This window comes from Podarcis pityusensis (genome assembly GCF_964106645.2).
Source record: "Podarcis pityusensis genome assembly, chromosome: 1".
Classification (NCBI taxonomy): domain Eukaryota; kingdom Metazoa; phylum Chordata; class Lepidosauria; order Squamata; family Lacertidae; genus Podarcis; species Podarcis pityusensis.
Window position 1 is genome coordinate 48038652 of NC_138028.1, and position 14905 is coordinate 48053556.

A 14905-nucleotide genomic window follows, 5' to 3' on the forward strand; every position below is an offset into this window, starting at 1 on the left:
GAAGTGTTTGTAGGCAACCAGAAGCAAATCTCCTCTTAAATTATGAGAGGGCGGGGAGAGAGCACGTAAAACAAAGGTGGGAACAAACCCCACTTCATTTCAGCTTTGTTTCCCAGTGTCTTCTGCTGCAGGAGCTTCTCACAGACACCGAACTTCTCGTAACGGTGACTGACTCTATGCTCCACGTAAGAGAAAGGAGGCGCTGAATCCTACCGAGTCCCCTCACATTCCTTGCATTGCTTTGCAACACATGACCACGGGCACCAGTAGGTTAAAACCGCATATTTGTCCTCTCAGCAGCTTCTGGGACTAGAACTGTAAAATCTCCCCCGAACTCAAGGGAGACGTCACCACGCCGCTCCCACGGAGCAGATGAAATTCAGACGTCACATGTGCAGAGGAAAGGAAACTGGAGCCGGGAGGGGGAGAGGAAAGCGCTCTTAAACCGACCTATAAGAGCTGCTGGAAGTTGCGATTGACACCGGAGAGACTCAATCGGGGTTAGGGTGGCCCTCGAAAATGAACTTTGGGCAACTCCGCTGAACCAATAAGGTCAATCGGGAGGCAGGGCCGCTTTGTCCCCCACCCCTTTCGGTGTGTGCGAAGATTAGGTTGCGATCTGGCAGGGGGAGCTGCCTTATTCTCTCGGCTCTCGCTGCAAGTGGAGCTGCGCCTTCAGCAGCAGCAGCAGGGAGCTGTCGAGCCCAGCAGCCCCGACGAGGCGAAGCAGCACCGAAGGACCCCCGGCAGCCTCTCGCAGGAATGGATCATTATGACTCTCAGCAAACCAACGACTACATGCAGCCCGAGGACGACTGGGACAGGGATCTACTTTTGGATCCGGCTTGGGAAAAGCAACAGAGGAAGGTAAACCTGGATCTCGCCTCCCTCCGGCGGTGGGCGGTGGGGAGGGGAGCAGAAGCCCCATCAGTCTAGATGAAACCGAGGAGGCGGCGGCGGCGGCGGAATCTGGGAGCGTGGAGGGAGCGTGTGGGATCGGCATCCCGTGGGGCGCCGCCGAGGAGATTCGTGGGCGCCGCCAACCCGCACATGCTGCTGTGCAGTTTCCATTTGCCCCCTGATTTTTGCCCAGGCTGTGTAGATCCGGAGCAGCTGCTGAGCCCAGGATACCAGGCGCTTCTGCTGCGCCCGTCTCCTGCGCCTCCGCCGCCCTCTCCTCGGGAACCTCGTGGAATAATTTCAGCGCCGTTCCATTCCTCTCCGTCTTCTAGTGTCAGGGCGGGCGGCGGGGATGGGGTGGGCGCGACGCTCAGCCCAGCGCGGCTAAGGATTTGTCTCCAAGGGAGATCTTGCCGCTTCCCTCCCTCACGCACGCTCGCTCGCATCCTCCTCCGCCGTCGCCAATCTGACACGGAAATAATGTCTTGTGTGGACGGTGGCGTCTCGCTCCCAGGGCGCAATAATTGGAGAGGGCTCATAATAACCAAGAACTCCCTTTAAAACACACGCGCAGTAGGGCAGGGGTTAAAGTTGTTCCATAGGCTTGGCTAGGGATCTATTTCGTTCGGAATAGACCAGCTTTGCCAGATCATGCTTTGTCCGTATGTAGCCTTTTTTTCTAAAATAAAAAGCTTTTTTATTTAAAAAGAAACACCGTCAGAGGCAAGCATGAGGTTGCTAGCGAAAGGCAGCGGAGGTGACGTGCAGAAGGGGGAGGTGGGTCGGGGTGAGGGGGAGACGCTGCTGAAATAAGGCGGTCGGCCGCGGAAAGTGTGGCGGAAGGTAAAGGGACGGAGCCGTTTGCGTTGCTCAATGCCTCGGCGCCGAAGTTGCCTTCCTTCCTCCACCTCCTCCTCCTCCTCCAGCAACAGATGTTTTCCTCGCCTGCGGGCGGGAGACAGGCTGGCTCTGCTGGCCTCTCCAGCGTTTCGCAACGCCACCTTCCCGGAGGGGCTCTTCGAGCAGGGAAGTAAGTGGCTGGGCAGTTTGCGCGCCTTGTTGCTGCTGCCGCCGCCGCCTTGCTAGGTGGAAGCAGCGGGGCTCCCTCTCCTTCGCCCCGAGGGGAGGGCGGCGCGTAGGTAGCGCGTGTTCCCTGCCACACAGTGTCATTATGAACGGCAACACTTCCTCTCCCGAAGCAGTTACCCGCCAAGGAAAGTTGCTAAAAAGGAGGGGTTGTCCCCTCCCCACTTCCAGCCGCCAGAAATCTAAAGGTGTCTTTGGGAAGGTCGAGCAACCCGGGGGGAAATCCAGATCTCTTTGGCCAGCGGCCTCGTGCCGGCGGCCTGCAGTTCTTTCTTGTAGGGCGAGAATCCGGAGCGGGGAAGTGGGGGTCCAGGGGGCTATGTCAGGCCGATGGGTTGGGTTGGTTGGTGTTCGTGACCCGCCTGCGCGCAGAGCCACGCTCTCCCTCGCTCTCTGCCCTTCGCTAGCGGGATGGTGGCTCACTTCAAGTTTTGAATGGTGCGGTTTAGGGCTGGGCTTGTGCAAAACTCATGTCCAAAAATGGTAACATTCATCCCATTTTTAAATTTAGGGAGGCGGGGGAGGGAGGTTAGGAGGCGTTCTAGCTTCTTCATTCTCTCTCTCTGCCCCCCACCCCCCAATAACCAAAGGCATCCTGTATTAGCTCACTCTGGAATCCTAAGCCCTTAAACATTTCCCTTTAGTCATTTGTCAGACGGCAAAGCCCGATGAAGAGGAGGGGAAACATTTGGCAAAGTTGCCTCCTAGCTATGTGACACACAGAAGAGGTCAGCAGAGGGAATGGCTTCTGCTGTCTGGCTGGAGCTTTGTATGTATTTTGCCACATTAAAAGGACTTTGATGGAAGTCTGGTGGGTAAAAGAAGCATATTTTTAAAAACAGCAACAAGTGACTCCCCTCCCAAGGAGCTCTGAATAGAGGTGGGAATGTATCAGTCCGAGGGATTGACTAATTGGAGAATACCCTGTTGTCGTTCCCCTTGCCTAGTTTATGAAAAGATGTATAGATACTTTAAGATGATGTGCCTTCAATGGAGGCTAAGTTAATTAAAGAACTCCCGTCAGCGGTATGCATCCTGGCTTGACAAGGGTTCGTAGAGAAAATAAAGACAAGAGAAACAAACCCGGAAAACAAGGGTGCTCATTGAAGAATGGGGTGCAGGGCGGATGACCTTGGCATGACAACAAAAGGGAGAGGAATGGTAATTTAATTCTCAGTCCATGTGGTGGGAATGTTAAATCACTGGCCCATGGGATGCAGCAGAAGTTGCTACTGAGAGATTTAAATTACCACAGAAGAGTTATGGGCAGATGATTCTTCATTCTCACCCCCTTTTTTTCTTAGAACAACATGACGCTTTGATTAGTAAACTTTGTGCAGCAAAGGGAGAAATTCTGTATGTGGTAGAACAAAGGGATTTGTCCCTCATCTATCGTAGACCAATTATTTTATCTCTCTTTTTTGCAGTTAATGTCTACATGCCAAGCAGAATTTACATGAAATCAGCATATAAAGACAGTAAACAACATTTTTTAATCCTTCATAAAAAATCAAGTATCGTTAAAGCTCATAATTTCAAGACAAAATATCAAATACTGTTGAAACTGGGTAGAAGAGAAGTTTCTAGTGTATGCATCTTAACATGACAACTGGAAGAACTTTAAAAGGCTTCATAGTATTAGTAGTTAATTCCAAAGTGCTGGGGGGCACTGATCAGACCCTGTTCTGCGCCCCTGTTATTCTAACCTTTTAACCATGGGGAAAATCCAAGCAGAGCTGAATCTGTCACTCTTAACGAGATCGGCTCACATTGTGAACAGTCTGCTGTAAGACAGGAGACAGGAACCTGTGGCTCCTCAGGTATTGTTGGGACTCCCTCTCACCAGTCCCAGCTGGTATGTCCTGTGGCTAAGTATGGTGGGAGTTTTAGTCCAGAAATATATTCCCTAAGGCATAGTGAGCTCAAGCTTTGTAGGACTCCAGTCCTAAAGGCACTTGTTAGGGAATTAAGTTGAACTCTGGGACTTACTTTTGAACAGAAATGCATAGGATCACACTGTTTGGTTTTATAGTTTAAAAACCAGCAGCACCCTGAACTTTGTCAAGGAGCCAACTGGCAGCTAATGGAACTTACACAATCTTGCAGATGAATGGGTCATGTGGGCATTCCTTGTAGGCCACCCCCTGATTTGGGGATGCAAGGAGTATGTCTGACAAATTAGTCCTTATTTTAAATGAACCTAAACTTCAATTATTTTGTATTCCAAATATTTTCCAGTTACTCTGGAAAACTAACATTAGGAAGTTCTTACATCCCTTCTTTGCACTAGCTAGATGACCCTCGTGGGTCCCTTCCAACTCTACAAATCTGTGAGTCTGTGAACATTCAGGGTGTGTAACAACATTTCCTTATAGTATCCCTATAAGTCACTCTTCCCTTGTATAGGAGCTATCTAGTGAATCTGCAGGTAAGATGGGATTTGGATCAAAGTCTCATTATTAATGCTGTCCTCTGGACCAAAGCAGCACTTGGAGTAGTAGATCTGCAACACCACTTGGCATTTCTCTGTAAACTAAGCATGAGGAACCTTCTGCCCTCCATTTTGCTGAATTCTGACACTCATCAGCTCCAGCCAGAATGGCTAATGGTGGTGGATGATGGGAGTTGTAGTCCAACATCATATGGAGGGCTGCAGGGTAGCCACATGTTTCTCAAACTGCAGGACATAAGAAACTGGAGGGGATAGGAATAATTCTGCATGTGCTCTTGGGAATGACAGACGAGCAGTGGGGGAGGAATAGCATCAGCAAGCTGGAGAAGTTGGAAAGGAGGAGTATGGGGAATTACTGATTTAGGGAGGGACCCAAGGGTGATATATTAGTGGTTGGTGTGATTTCATAAAGTTTGAAAAGCAAAAGAAATGTGCTTGGAGTTTGGCTGTGCTGTGGCTTGCAGTCTGGTACTTTCAGGTAGGAAGTGTGACAAAGCAAGTATGTTTCTCATAGGCTAGAAAGTGTGGCTTCTGGTATGGGGGCTGGCCTCATAACCACAGGGAGAAAAATGGGCTAAAGTCACCAGTGCCTGTGACAGCACATCTGTTTTCACAACAAAACTTCCATGTAGATTGGACCCTGAATTTCAATGTGTCTCCCCTTGGTGGTATTTCAGCAAGATTTTCTCACCTTCCATTGAGTCTCTGCTGTCTATGGAGATATACAGAGAGAAGCTGCCTGAGTGTTTAAATCAATAGATAAATAAATAAATAAGCCTTGACCCAGGCAGAGGGGAATTGTGAACAGATTTAATATCTGGTGTGTAGGAAGGACCATAGCTCAGTGCTTTGCTTGCAGAAGATCTTGGGTTTAATTTGGGGCACCTCCAGGTAGGGTTCACCTTTCTGAAACCTTGCCAGTTAGTGTAGAGACTACGGAAATAGATGTGCTGTTCTGTTAGTCTGTTCAGTATTAGGCAGTTTCCTATGTTTTGCCTTCTCTCAAAAGCCAGCCTTGGGACCTCACAAACCTGAAAAGGACTGTGCAGCTCTTCTGCTCATGTGTGGTGTTGGCATAAGTGTGTGTGTCTTGCAGGCAGGTTTTCTATTTTAAAACTTTAAAAAAGCTCATGATAGCCTCAATCATTTAAAAGAAAGAGGTTAGGTTATGTTTCTTGAATCTACAAATCACTTCCCACAACAAGTCCCAATGCAATTTTCAAGAATAAAATATGATAATAAAAATTCATAAACATATTCAAAATATGATAAACATACATCTACATTAAATACATTTCCATATAGGCTTTGCACTTTCCACATGAGGTTTAAATTACGGGGTTAGTGTGCTTTTTTTCTTTTAATACAATTTTTTTTTGGAAGTTCCTGTTGAATTGCTTGAATAGAACTTCCAACCTTGACCTTTCATTCCCCAGTAAAAATAACTTTCTATAGTGGCCCTGGCACAGCTTTTATAGGCTAACCACTGTTTCCTATTGATACTCAATGAAACTTGGGCTCATTCAGTTGTGGCATGTTGCAGGCAGGTTAGAGTTTTCTGTTGTAAAGTTGGCAGAATCGAACAGTTCCTGAAACCTCATGCAACTAACTGCTAATTTTGCAACCAGTGAGATTCTTCTGGTTTCATAACCAAAGGAAGTCAGGTTGCTACATGGCCCTTGTTTGAAGAACTTGCTCACAATGCCCAGTGTTTCCAAACATGGCATCTCGGTGGACAATAGTATATGTCCCCTATTTGGGAAACATTTCAGCTACTTCTATGGCAGTCGCCTTTATAAGTTGGCTTTAAAATGTGCTTTGTAATCTTTGCAAAGGTAAACAGCAAGCCTGACTCAGAAAATAATGCACTCAGCCACCCTATCAACCCCAAGCTGTTCTTTGCACTGACTAAACCTATTTTCTCATTAGGATCAAGAATACATTCTTGTGTTCTTTTATATTTAAAATTGTTACAGTAAACTAGTCCTAAAAAGGAAGGCAACTCACCAGGTTAAAGCAGCTAATTTTGTGTTCTCATAAGTCCTCTGGGTGTCAAATCATACGAGCATACATTGCCCACAAGGCTGTTAACATTAACTTACGGGTTGACAAGAAGAATGTTTCTACTTAGCTAGCCCAGGTTGGAAAGCAAACCAGTTAAACAGAATAATAACCCAACCTTGACTTTAAAGGAGAGGCCTCTAAGAGCACATGGAAAGCGTAAGCAATCTGAAATCTAATTTGCAAAGGAATATGGGGTGTGTGTTTGTGTGTGTGTGTGTGTGTGTGTGAGAGAGAGAGAGAGAGAGAGAGAGAATAGCTATTAGTAGGAGGGTTATGTTTAGAGGTCTCACAAACAACTCTGCAGGAGTCACACATTATACAGGATGTTTTTAATGCATGGTGCCCTAGCTGTCACCTCACAAACACTATTTACACTGTGTTGTGAATTCCCAGAAGGATCCCAACAAAAGAGGCAAATTGTTCTAGAGTAAAGGTAGCTGCTTGTGTTACAGATGTGGGAGGTTTTCCTGAGTTTGTAGACACGGACAAGTAGTGTCTCTTGTATTACTAATTCATACACCCCAGATATGTGCCCTGTGGAACTGTTTTATTGAGTTTTACATTTCACGGGGTGTGTCAGAGTCTGCTGAGTATGTTACTAATTCACACAAGAAATTGGGCACAATTGAAAGCCGGTTTTGAAAGCCATCCAACTTTCACAAACTGCTTTCCATTAGGCTTGGAGGGAGGGTAAGGAGGGAGGGTGACGGCTGTGCCTTAAATCAAACAAAGGCTGGCTGTAAACTTTGATTTGCCACATGCACTATTCTGGGTTGTAGTAGCTGTTTCGTGAATGCAAGCTGGCTGGGTTGTAGAAGGTGATACATGAAAAGCACCTGTGCCTCTGGTAGAATGCTCTTTTCTGGATGTGTATTGAGGTTTCAGTCAGCAATGAAGACAAGCAGACAGAAAGGACAGGTGAAGGGACTGTTGGATTAGTGAGGACCGAAGGCCTACACCTGGACACCAGTGCCTGCAAAAGGTGGGGATGACGCAAGTCCCTCCCACCCTGCCAAGCTACTTGGACTGGCACTTTCTCTTGGCTCCACCCACCCAAAGCTCCTCCCCTTTGTTCCACCCCATGCAAGCCTCAAAAGGGATAGAAGGACTCAAAAGAGAAATAAATAGAGTCAGGTGATGGTTGGGGTTACTATAGTGTGTGACTCTCTTGCAAGAGGCCATTGGTAGGACAATAATTTGGATACTGAAAGCTACTGTCACAGGATTTTTACCCTTTGAGAAGGGGAAATGATTTGGAGGTTAGAGGTAGGGACTGAACTACAGAACAAATCACAGAACAAATCGCATTTCTAAAGCAAGGCAAGAAAGAAATCACATTATTTTGTCTCCAAGAGCTAGTATCCGAAGGTATACTGAATCTCCTGTTCGGAGCCAATTTTCTTGGATAGAAGGACTCAAAAGGGAATAGAAGGAAACTCTGCAAAGCGCTTTAACTATGATTTGACTGCAAAAAAACCACCTTGATATGAAACCCTGCTCAGTTGTTGGCTTATAAACTTTTTGTTTAAGCTATGACTTGTAATTTACATGTGAACCCAGCACCTTTCCTTAACCATGGTTTGTTTGACCCCCATCCCAGATGTTCATCCCAGTAAAAAGGCTTGAGACAACAGCCGTTGGGAAAGAAACAGAACATGGGAAGAATAAGCTGTGGTTTGTTCTGTAGTTCAGTCCCTACCTTTAACCTCCAAATCATTTCCCCTTCTCAAAGGGTAAACATCCTGTGACAGTAGCTTTCAGTATCCAAATTATTGTCCACACTGAGAGCCAGTGTGGTGTAGTGGTTAAGAGCGGTAGTCTCGTAATCTGGGGAACCGGGTTCGCTTCCCCGCTCCTCCACATGCAGCTGCTGGGTGACCCTGGGCCAGTCACACTTCTTTGAAGTCTCTCAGCCCCACTCACCCCACAGAGTGTTTGTTGTGGGGGAGGAAGGGAAAGGAGAATGTTAGCCGCTTTGAGACTCCTGAAGGGGAGTGAAAGGCGGGATATCAAATCCAAACTCCTCTTCTTCTTCTTCTACCAATGGCCTCTTGCAAGAGAGTCACACACTATAGTAACCCCAACCATCATCTGACTCTCTTTATTTCCCTTTTGAATGCCTTGATTACAGGGCTGGCATGGCATATATTGGGGTGGTTTATTGAGGCGAGGATGGAGGATGGAGAAAGGATGATTCTCCTGCCTCTCTCTCACACACACACAGAGGGAAGAATCAAATTAGAATTGATTTGTTTTTCACAGTATAGAAAAATGGTTTATTTAGAGTAGAAAGCATTAACATTTCCTTCACAAATTTTCTGTTATTACAACTGTTTGGTTATAAGAGAAAGCAGGAAATTCAGATAATATAAGCACAAGATCCGGTGTAATCTGTCTCCTCCATTGCAGAGGTTTGGACTAGATGACCCATGACTGTGTCGCTGCCAACTATGATTCTGCCATGAACTTACTAGCTCAATTCACACATAATGCCCAGTAAACATCAGCCATTTGTTCTAGGAAACTTCTGGACAATTCATCTGGGATCTAAAGTGCTACTTAGGGTCATCCAAGGGCCCATTTCCCCCCCTTAAATTGCTGACCCCACCCTTAGAGTAAAAAAAAAAAGGCTCATAACTCATACTCTATAAAATAACCTCTCTTGGTTGGGTTTCTCGGCACATTTGTATTTCTCCCTCGAGAAGCTTTCATGTGTTCCTTTTCAAAGCATGCCACAATGTTCTTAATTTCCTCCCCCACCCCTTCCTTTGAGACAAGCTGATGTATGGATAAACAAGCCACAGCAGAAACCATAAAGTCTGCATTAAGATGCTAGTGAATATAGTTCTTACTCAAAGGAAAATGCCTGAGCCACCTCCTAGATGCTACATGGTAAATAATAAAGCCCATCCTTTGCAACAGCAGTTATGATTCTCCCACTTTTCTTACTGCAGCTGGTAAGAATATTGGCTGTGATCGAAATTGTACAAAGTCCTGGTTACTTTGTTTTAACTGCCTGATTTAAGTGGAAAAAATAATTTTGTTGCTGCAATTATTAAGCAGTTGGGAGTCGGAAATCTTTGCCGATCAACTGCAAATCTCCCAGAGCATACCAGTAGATGCTGATCTTCATTCTGCCCACCTCTGCCATGCACTCTCAAAACTGATAGGGGCTGCAAGGCCATTAGAACCTGGACTGATAAACTACACTTCTTTAGGCATGGCAAACACTTGCAAAGTCATAACAATATGTTGCTTATTATGGGCTGGTTCTGCATGGAAAACTGCTCTTGAAACACCCTGCTTCTGTGGTTCCCAGAGGCACCTGACTCACTGCTGTTAGAAACAGAATGCTAGGCAATATGAAGATTTGTCTGACCAAGCAGGGGTTTTCAGAAGTTGTTAAGCAACTACTCCTTAGCCTGCATGACCTGGCTGAGATGTTTCTCTCTCTGCAGATTCATTTCCCATCCAGGTTTCCCCTACAGATTATTACTTCCCTCCCAGATGCCCACCAAATAATTCCCACTTGTTTGCGTGTGTGTATGATGCTTCCTTTCCACAACTGGGTCCCAAAGGTTAGCACAAGAGAGAAATACACCTACTATGATGTTGCAGCCTAACTTATCCTCCTCCCACATCATCCAGCTTGGCCCCTAATGACGCTTAGGGAGTGATCCCTAATATTTTGCCCTTTATCAGTATGGTGGTGCAGTGAGCTGTGCAGTCCATGTATGAAGCTGCATTTGGGTAAATTGGTCAGTTGTGATGTTACAATCGGCTGAGTCCTAATTTGTGCACGTCTGCTTGAAGTTCTGATGACTAATTAGGGTTTTGAAACTCTGTTCCTCTTCCCAGCCCCACACAATATCTGCTAGACTACAGCAGCTACTGATATGAAGATGAAGTAATATCAACCACAGTTTTGGGTGTGCAGATCTGTGCAATGTATTGAGAAAGATTTAACACTGGCTATCATTGCATCTTTACTTGCACTAGAACAGTCCTCCCCAACCTGGTGCCCTCCAGCTGTTTTGGACTGAAACACCCATCAGTGCCAACCAGCATGGCTAATGGTCGGGAATTATGGGAACTGAAGTTCAGTAAATAACAGGAGGGCAGCAGGTTGAGGAAGGCTGCTCTGCAGCATGAAAGCAACTCTCTAATGCTCACTGATGCCTTAAATATATTTGCCATAAATGTGGCACCATGTAGCTATCAGGGCTTCATAGTTGTAAGGCACATTTGCCCGGCCATAACATAATACATAGATATGTACAGTGATACATTCAAAACCTTTAACATTAAAGATTTAACATTAAAGTGTGGAATCTCCATTCCTATTACAGATTGCAAACATTTTTGTTAGGGCCAGAAGGATTCTGAAATAATAGCTCTGGGATGCATCTAGCCTATAGGCCATACATTAGCCATCTCTGACTTCACTAGCTCTCAGTCAACCCCTCTATGGAACACAGATTGTTGTTTGTGAGGTGGCAGAGTCCACAGTGGCTTTGCAACTTTACCTGTCAGTCAGATTTTACAAATTAATTACAGTAGCATGAGATCAATGTCAGGCCTGGAACAGATACTTGCCAGGCAGGGAAATCCCAAAGCTTAGTTTCCACCATGGGCTTAGGTCCAACAAGCCCATAAACAGCTGGCTTGTGAAATCTTCCGCACAGTGGTTAATTTACACAACACATTTCTCATCATGAAGCAACTCTTTGGACTGCCACTGTGTAGAGAGTGGTTGTCTTTGAGCTTTACTGAGCACATCTCAGCAGAGTAGGTGGACATACGATGAGACTTTCCATGTGGATGTTTTCCAGTTTCCACTTGGATGTTTTCCACTATGAACAGACTGTAGGCATCCATCTGTCTCAAGAGACAATGGAGTGCTTTTCTGAGGGTGAAGTCAAACCACTGCTTAGCAGCACCAAAGTTGCTCCCAGTATGTTTCTGAGCACAATTCAGTGTTGGTGCTGACCTTTAAAGCCCTCAATGGCCTTGGCCCAGTATACCTGAAGGAGCATCTCCAACCCTATTGTTCTGCCCAGACACTGAGGTCCAGTGCTGAGGGCCTTCTGGTGGTTCCCTCACTGCAAGAAGCGAATTTACAGGGAACCAGGCAGAGGGCCTTCTTGGTGGTGGCACCCGCCCTGTGGAACTCCCTTCCATCAGATGTCAAATAAATAAACAACTATCTGACTTTTAGAAGACATCTGAAGGCAGCCCTGTTTAGGGAAGCTTTTAATATTTGATGAATTTTTGTATTTTAATCTTTTGTTGGAAGCCTCCCAGAGTGGCTGGGGAAACACAGCCTGATGAGCGGGGTATAAATAATAAATTATTATTATTATTATTATTATTATTATTATTATTATTGTTATTACCAAAGTGACCTCCCCAGAGAACAAGCCTGGGCAGTGTGTATGGAGCTCCTGGGCTGCCCAGACGACAAGACCTTCCTCTTGACCTCGTTGATGTGGTCCAAAGGAAAGCAAAGCAATATGTTTGGCACCAGCTTGGCTGCTGCAGTTGCCAGAAGAAGGCATGCAAGGCACCACCCAACCACCGCCTTTGGAACTCCGAAAGCAGTCCTGAGGGCTTGATAGAGAACACCCAGGCCTGAGGAACCCCACCTCACCCCACTCCACTTGTGGGGATTGCTTTGTGACTGAACTCTTAATAGCTAGACATGACCTAATAAAGCAGCAACAGATTTTTTTTTACTTAGTGAGTTAAGTCTTATCATACCTGTCTCAGAAACTCTGCACCAAGCAACAGAACGTTGAGCTGATAAGATCAAGGCCTCAAAATGAAGTCTTGGGCAGGAATGAATACGCATAATAAGGGCAGTGGGTTGTTTGGCAATGTCTGCAGCAATAAAGGCTGCATGGGGGGCGGGGAGAGGAAGGACAGAATGTTGAAGCAACCCAGAGGTTGCCAACAAATGGCCTTGCAACTAACTGGAAGTTTTAGTAAAATTAGGAAAGACTCATTTTCCTGTTTCTGATTCTTTCGTTGTATTTTAACAGTGAAGGGCAATAGCATGTTTGCGACAGGGTTTGGAGCCAAGGAGTTATCTCCCTATTGTGCTGTAAAGTTTTCCTCTTTGGTATCCATTTCCTACCATACTGCTGTACAGTGGTACCTCGGGTTAAGTATTTTAATTGGTTCCAGAGGTCCGTTCTTAACCTGAAACTGTTCTTAACCTGAAGCACCACTTTAGCTAATGGGGCCTCCTGCTGCTGCCGTGCCACCGGAGCACGATTTCTGTTCTCATCCTGAAGCAAAGTTCTTAACCTGAAGCACTATTTCTGGGTTAGCGGAGTATGTAACCTAAAGCGTATGTAACCTGAAGCGTATGTAACCCGAGGTACCACTGTACTGATATTCCTGACACCTGGCACTTGGTGGCGGGGCTATTGCTCTGTTTCCCTATACGTATCTTATAAACCATACATTTAAAACACATGACTTTTCCTAAAGTTTTTCTGCTTCTCTAAACAGAAAAGTGTGTGGAGGGCACTCTTCAGTTTATATTTACAGTATTTATCACACCTTAGCAAGCAGAACTGCAGTCCTAACCTGGGAGCAAGCCCCCACAAAATTTTATAGGACTTATGTCTGAAGAATGACTGCGATCCATATGCAGGGAGCCAAATCTGAGTTCATTCCTGGCAGAAGTTCCAAATTTCAGGGCCTGTCAAACATCTCCTTGGCACAAGCTCTTAAGGCTGGTTCACTACCGCTAGATTTTCCTTTGCACCCTAATAGGGGATCCAATCTGCAGATTCGGCATGGCTGCTTGATTCCAGGGGCCAGGTGAAAAGTGGGGAGACTGCAATAATATATCTAACCAATAAGTGATTTTTGGGTGGGAGGGAAACAAGAGGACCTAATGAAGAGGCTTGTTATTATGGAGCTGAGAAACTATTGTGGGCTTGGTTCAGAGAAATAAAAGCAAACATTGCTTCCCTTTGCTTTCAGAGGTTTTTCACATCACGGTGGTGAGCAGTGGCAGGTCCAAGACAGTTTGCCAATATATTTCTACTTTTCAGCAGAAAATCTCCTGGGCTGCACATTGAAGATCACTTAATGTGCATTAATCACCCCTTAGCACGCTTAAATTAATCTCATTTGTAAAAACAATTAAATTGATTAAAGAAATAGCAAAACTATTTATGTGTGAGTGTAATTACACCATGGTATAACCAAGAATTAAAGCATGTGACTTTGTTATCTGGGGGGAGAGATGCAGAGAAGCCTTTCCTGACCATGATTTACCTATCCCCTCCTCAACAAATGGCAAACTGGCAGGGTACAAAGAAGCCACTCAAAATCAATCCAAGCTGTGTTACAGGCACAACCTAATTTACATTAGCAATGAGAGGCTGAAAGTGGAAAACCTGTGGCACTTTACAAATGCCGCACATTATCCATTCCCTCTGTCCTCTACTCTCTCTCTCTTTCTCTTCTCTTTCTCTCTCACACTTTCATTCCATTTTGATTTCTCCAAATTTCTCAGCTCAGTTTCTCCCCTCTCACATGCACCCAGTGCCCAACCATCTGCTTTCTGACACTCCCAGCCCCTCACCTTTACCCTCCTTGGTGGGAAGAGGGCGCAGGCTGCTGCTCACAATGGAAGCTTGAACAGCTTCCTTGGGAGTAAATCTGCTAGTCGGGAATGCGCTCAAGTTGCTGCAAAGCAGCAATATGCAAAAGGAAACTAGGCGTTTTTTCCTCCCTCACTTGGATGCAGCCTATTATGAGGATGTGGCTGGGTTGGTTGTTTCCTGTTCTTGGAATGCTGAGGGATGGGATGAAGCGAATCAGGCTCAGCGTGGTATGAAACCAAGTGCTGATATCATAGTGTTGGCAAATGTGAGAGGGTTTGTTTTTTGCTATTTTATATGTGTGAGTGGGCATTTTCTGCCTCAAGGCCTGGAAACCTGAGATGTGGTTTAATGTAAAGGCTGAGGTTTTGTTCAGTTCCCTGATTCATGCTTCAATCCTACACTATGTAGGCATATATAGTATCATGCAATCAGTTGCCTTCAGCCTTGACTGGTCCTTCTCTGTGCTTGTCTGAACAGCCATTGGTAGTTGGGGGGGATATTTAAATAGTTGCATAAAAGGCAACAGTTTAGGGAATTCTTATTTCTCAACATTTCCTCTGAAATATATGTACAGATGACCTTATAGTGACTATTTTGCAATGCTCATAGTTACACCCTTCTGTGGCACGTAACAATGTTTAAAGTATGATAGAATAAGGTTAACATATTAGCCTACCAACTGCCTTAATGTTTTAATAATGTAGACATTACAGTCTATGAACTCTGTAAATACAGAAGGTAACTTTTGATTTGTAAGCAATATACGTAGAAGCACCTA

At 45.4% G+C, this 14905-nt stretch overlaps 1 protein-coding gene across 5 annotated transcripts in view; it reads left to right on the forward strand.

Annotated features, from left to right (window-relative positions):
* Nucleotides 1-392: 392 nt before the first annotated feature.
* Nucleotides 393-14905, forward strand: part of ACTN1 (actinin alpha 1) — an 88698-nt gene continuing 74185 nt past the window's right edge. For 2 of the 5 annotated variants that reach the window (XM_080982294.1, XM_080982292.1), the window contains exon 1: nucleotides 397-867. In XM_080982294.1, the coding sequence (XP_080838420.1) occupies nucleotides 763-867 (105 nt within the window). In that variant the 5' untranslated portion in view covers nucleotides 397-762. Of the gene's footprint in view, nucleotides 868-14905 lie in introns of all 5 variants that reach the window. The other 3 variants (XM_080982293.1, XM_080982291.1, XM_080982290.1) reach the window with 3 other exon arrangements.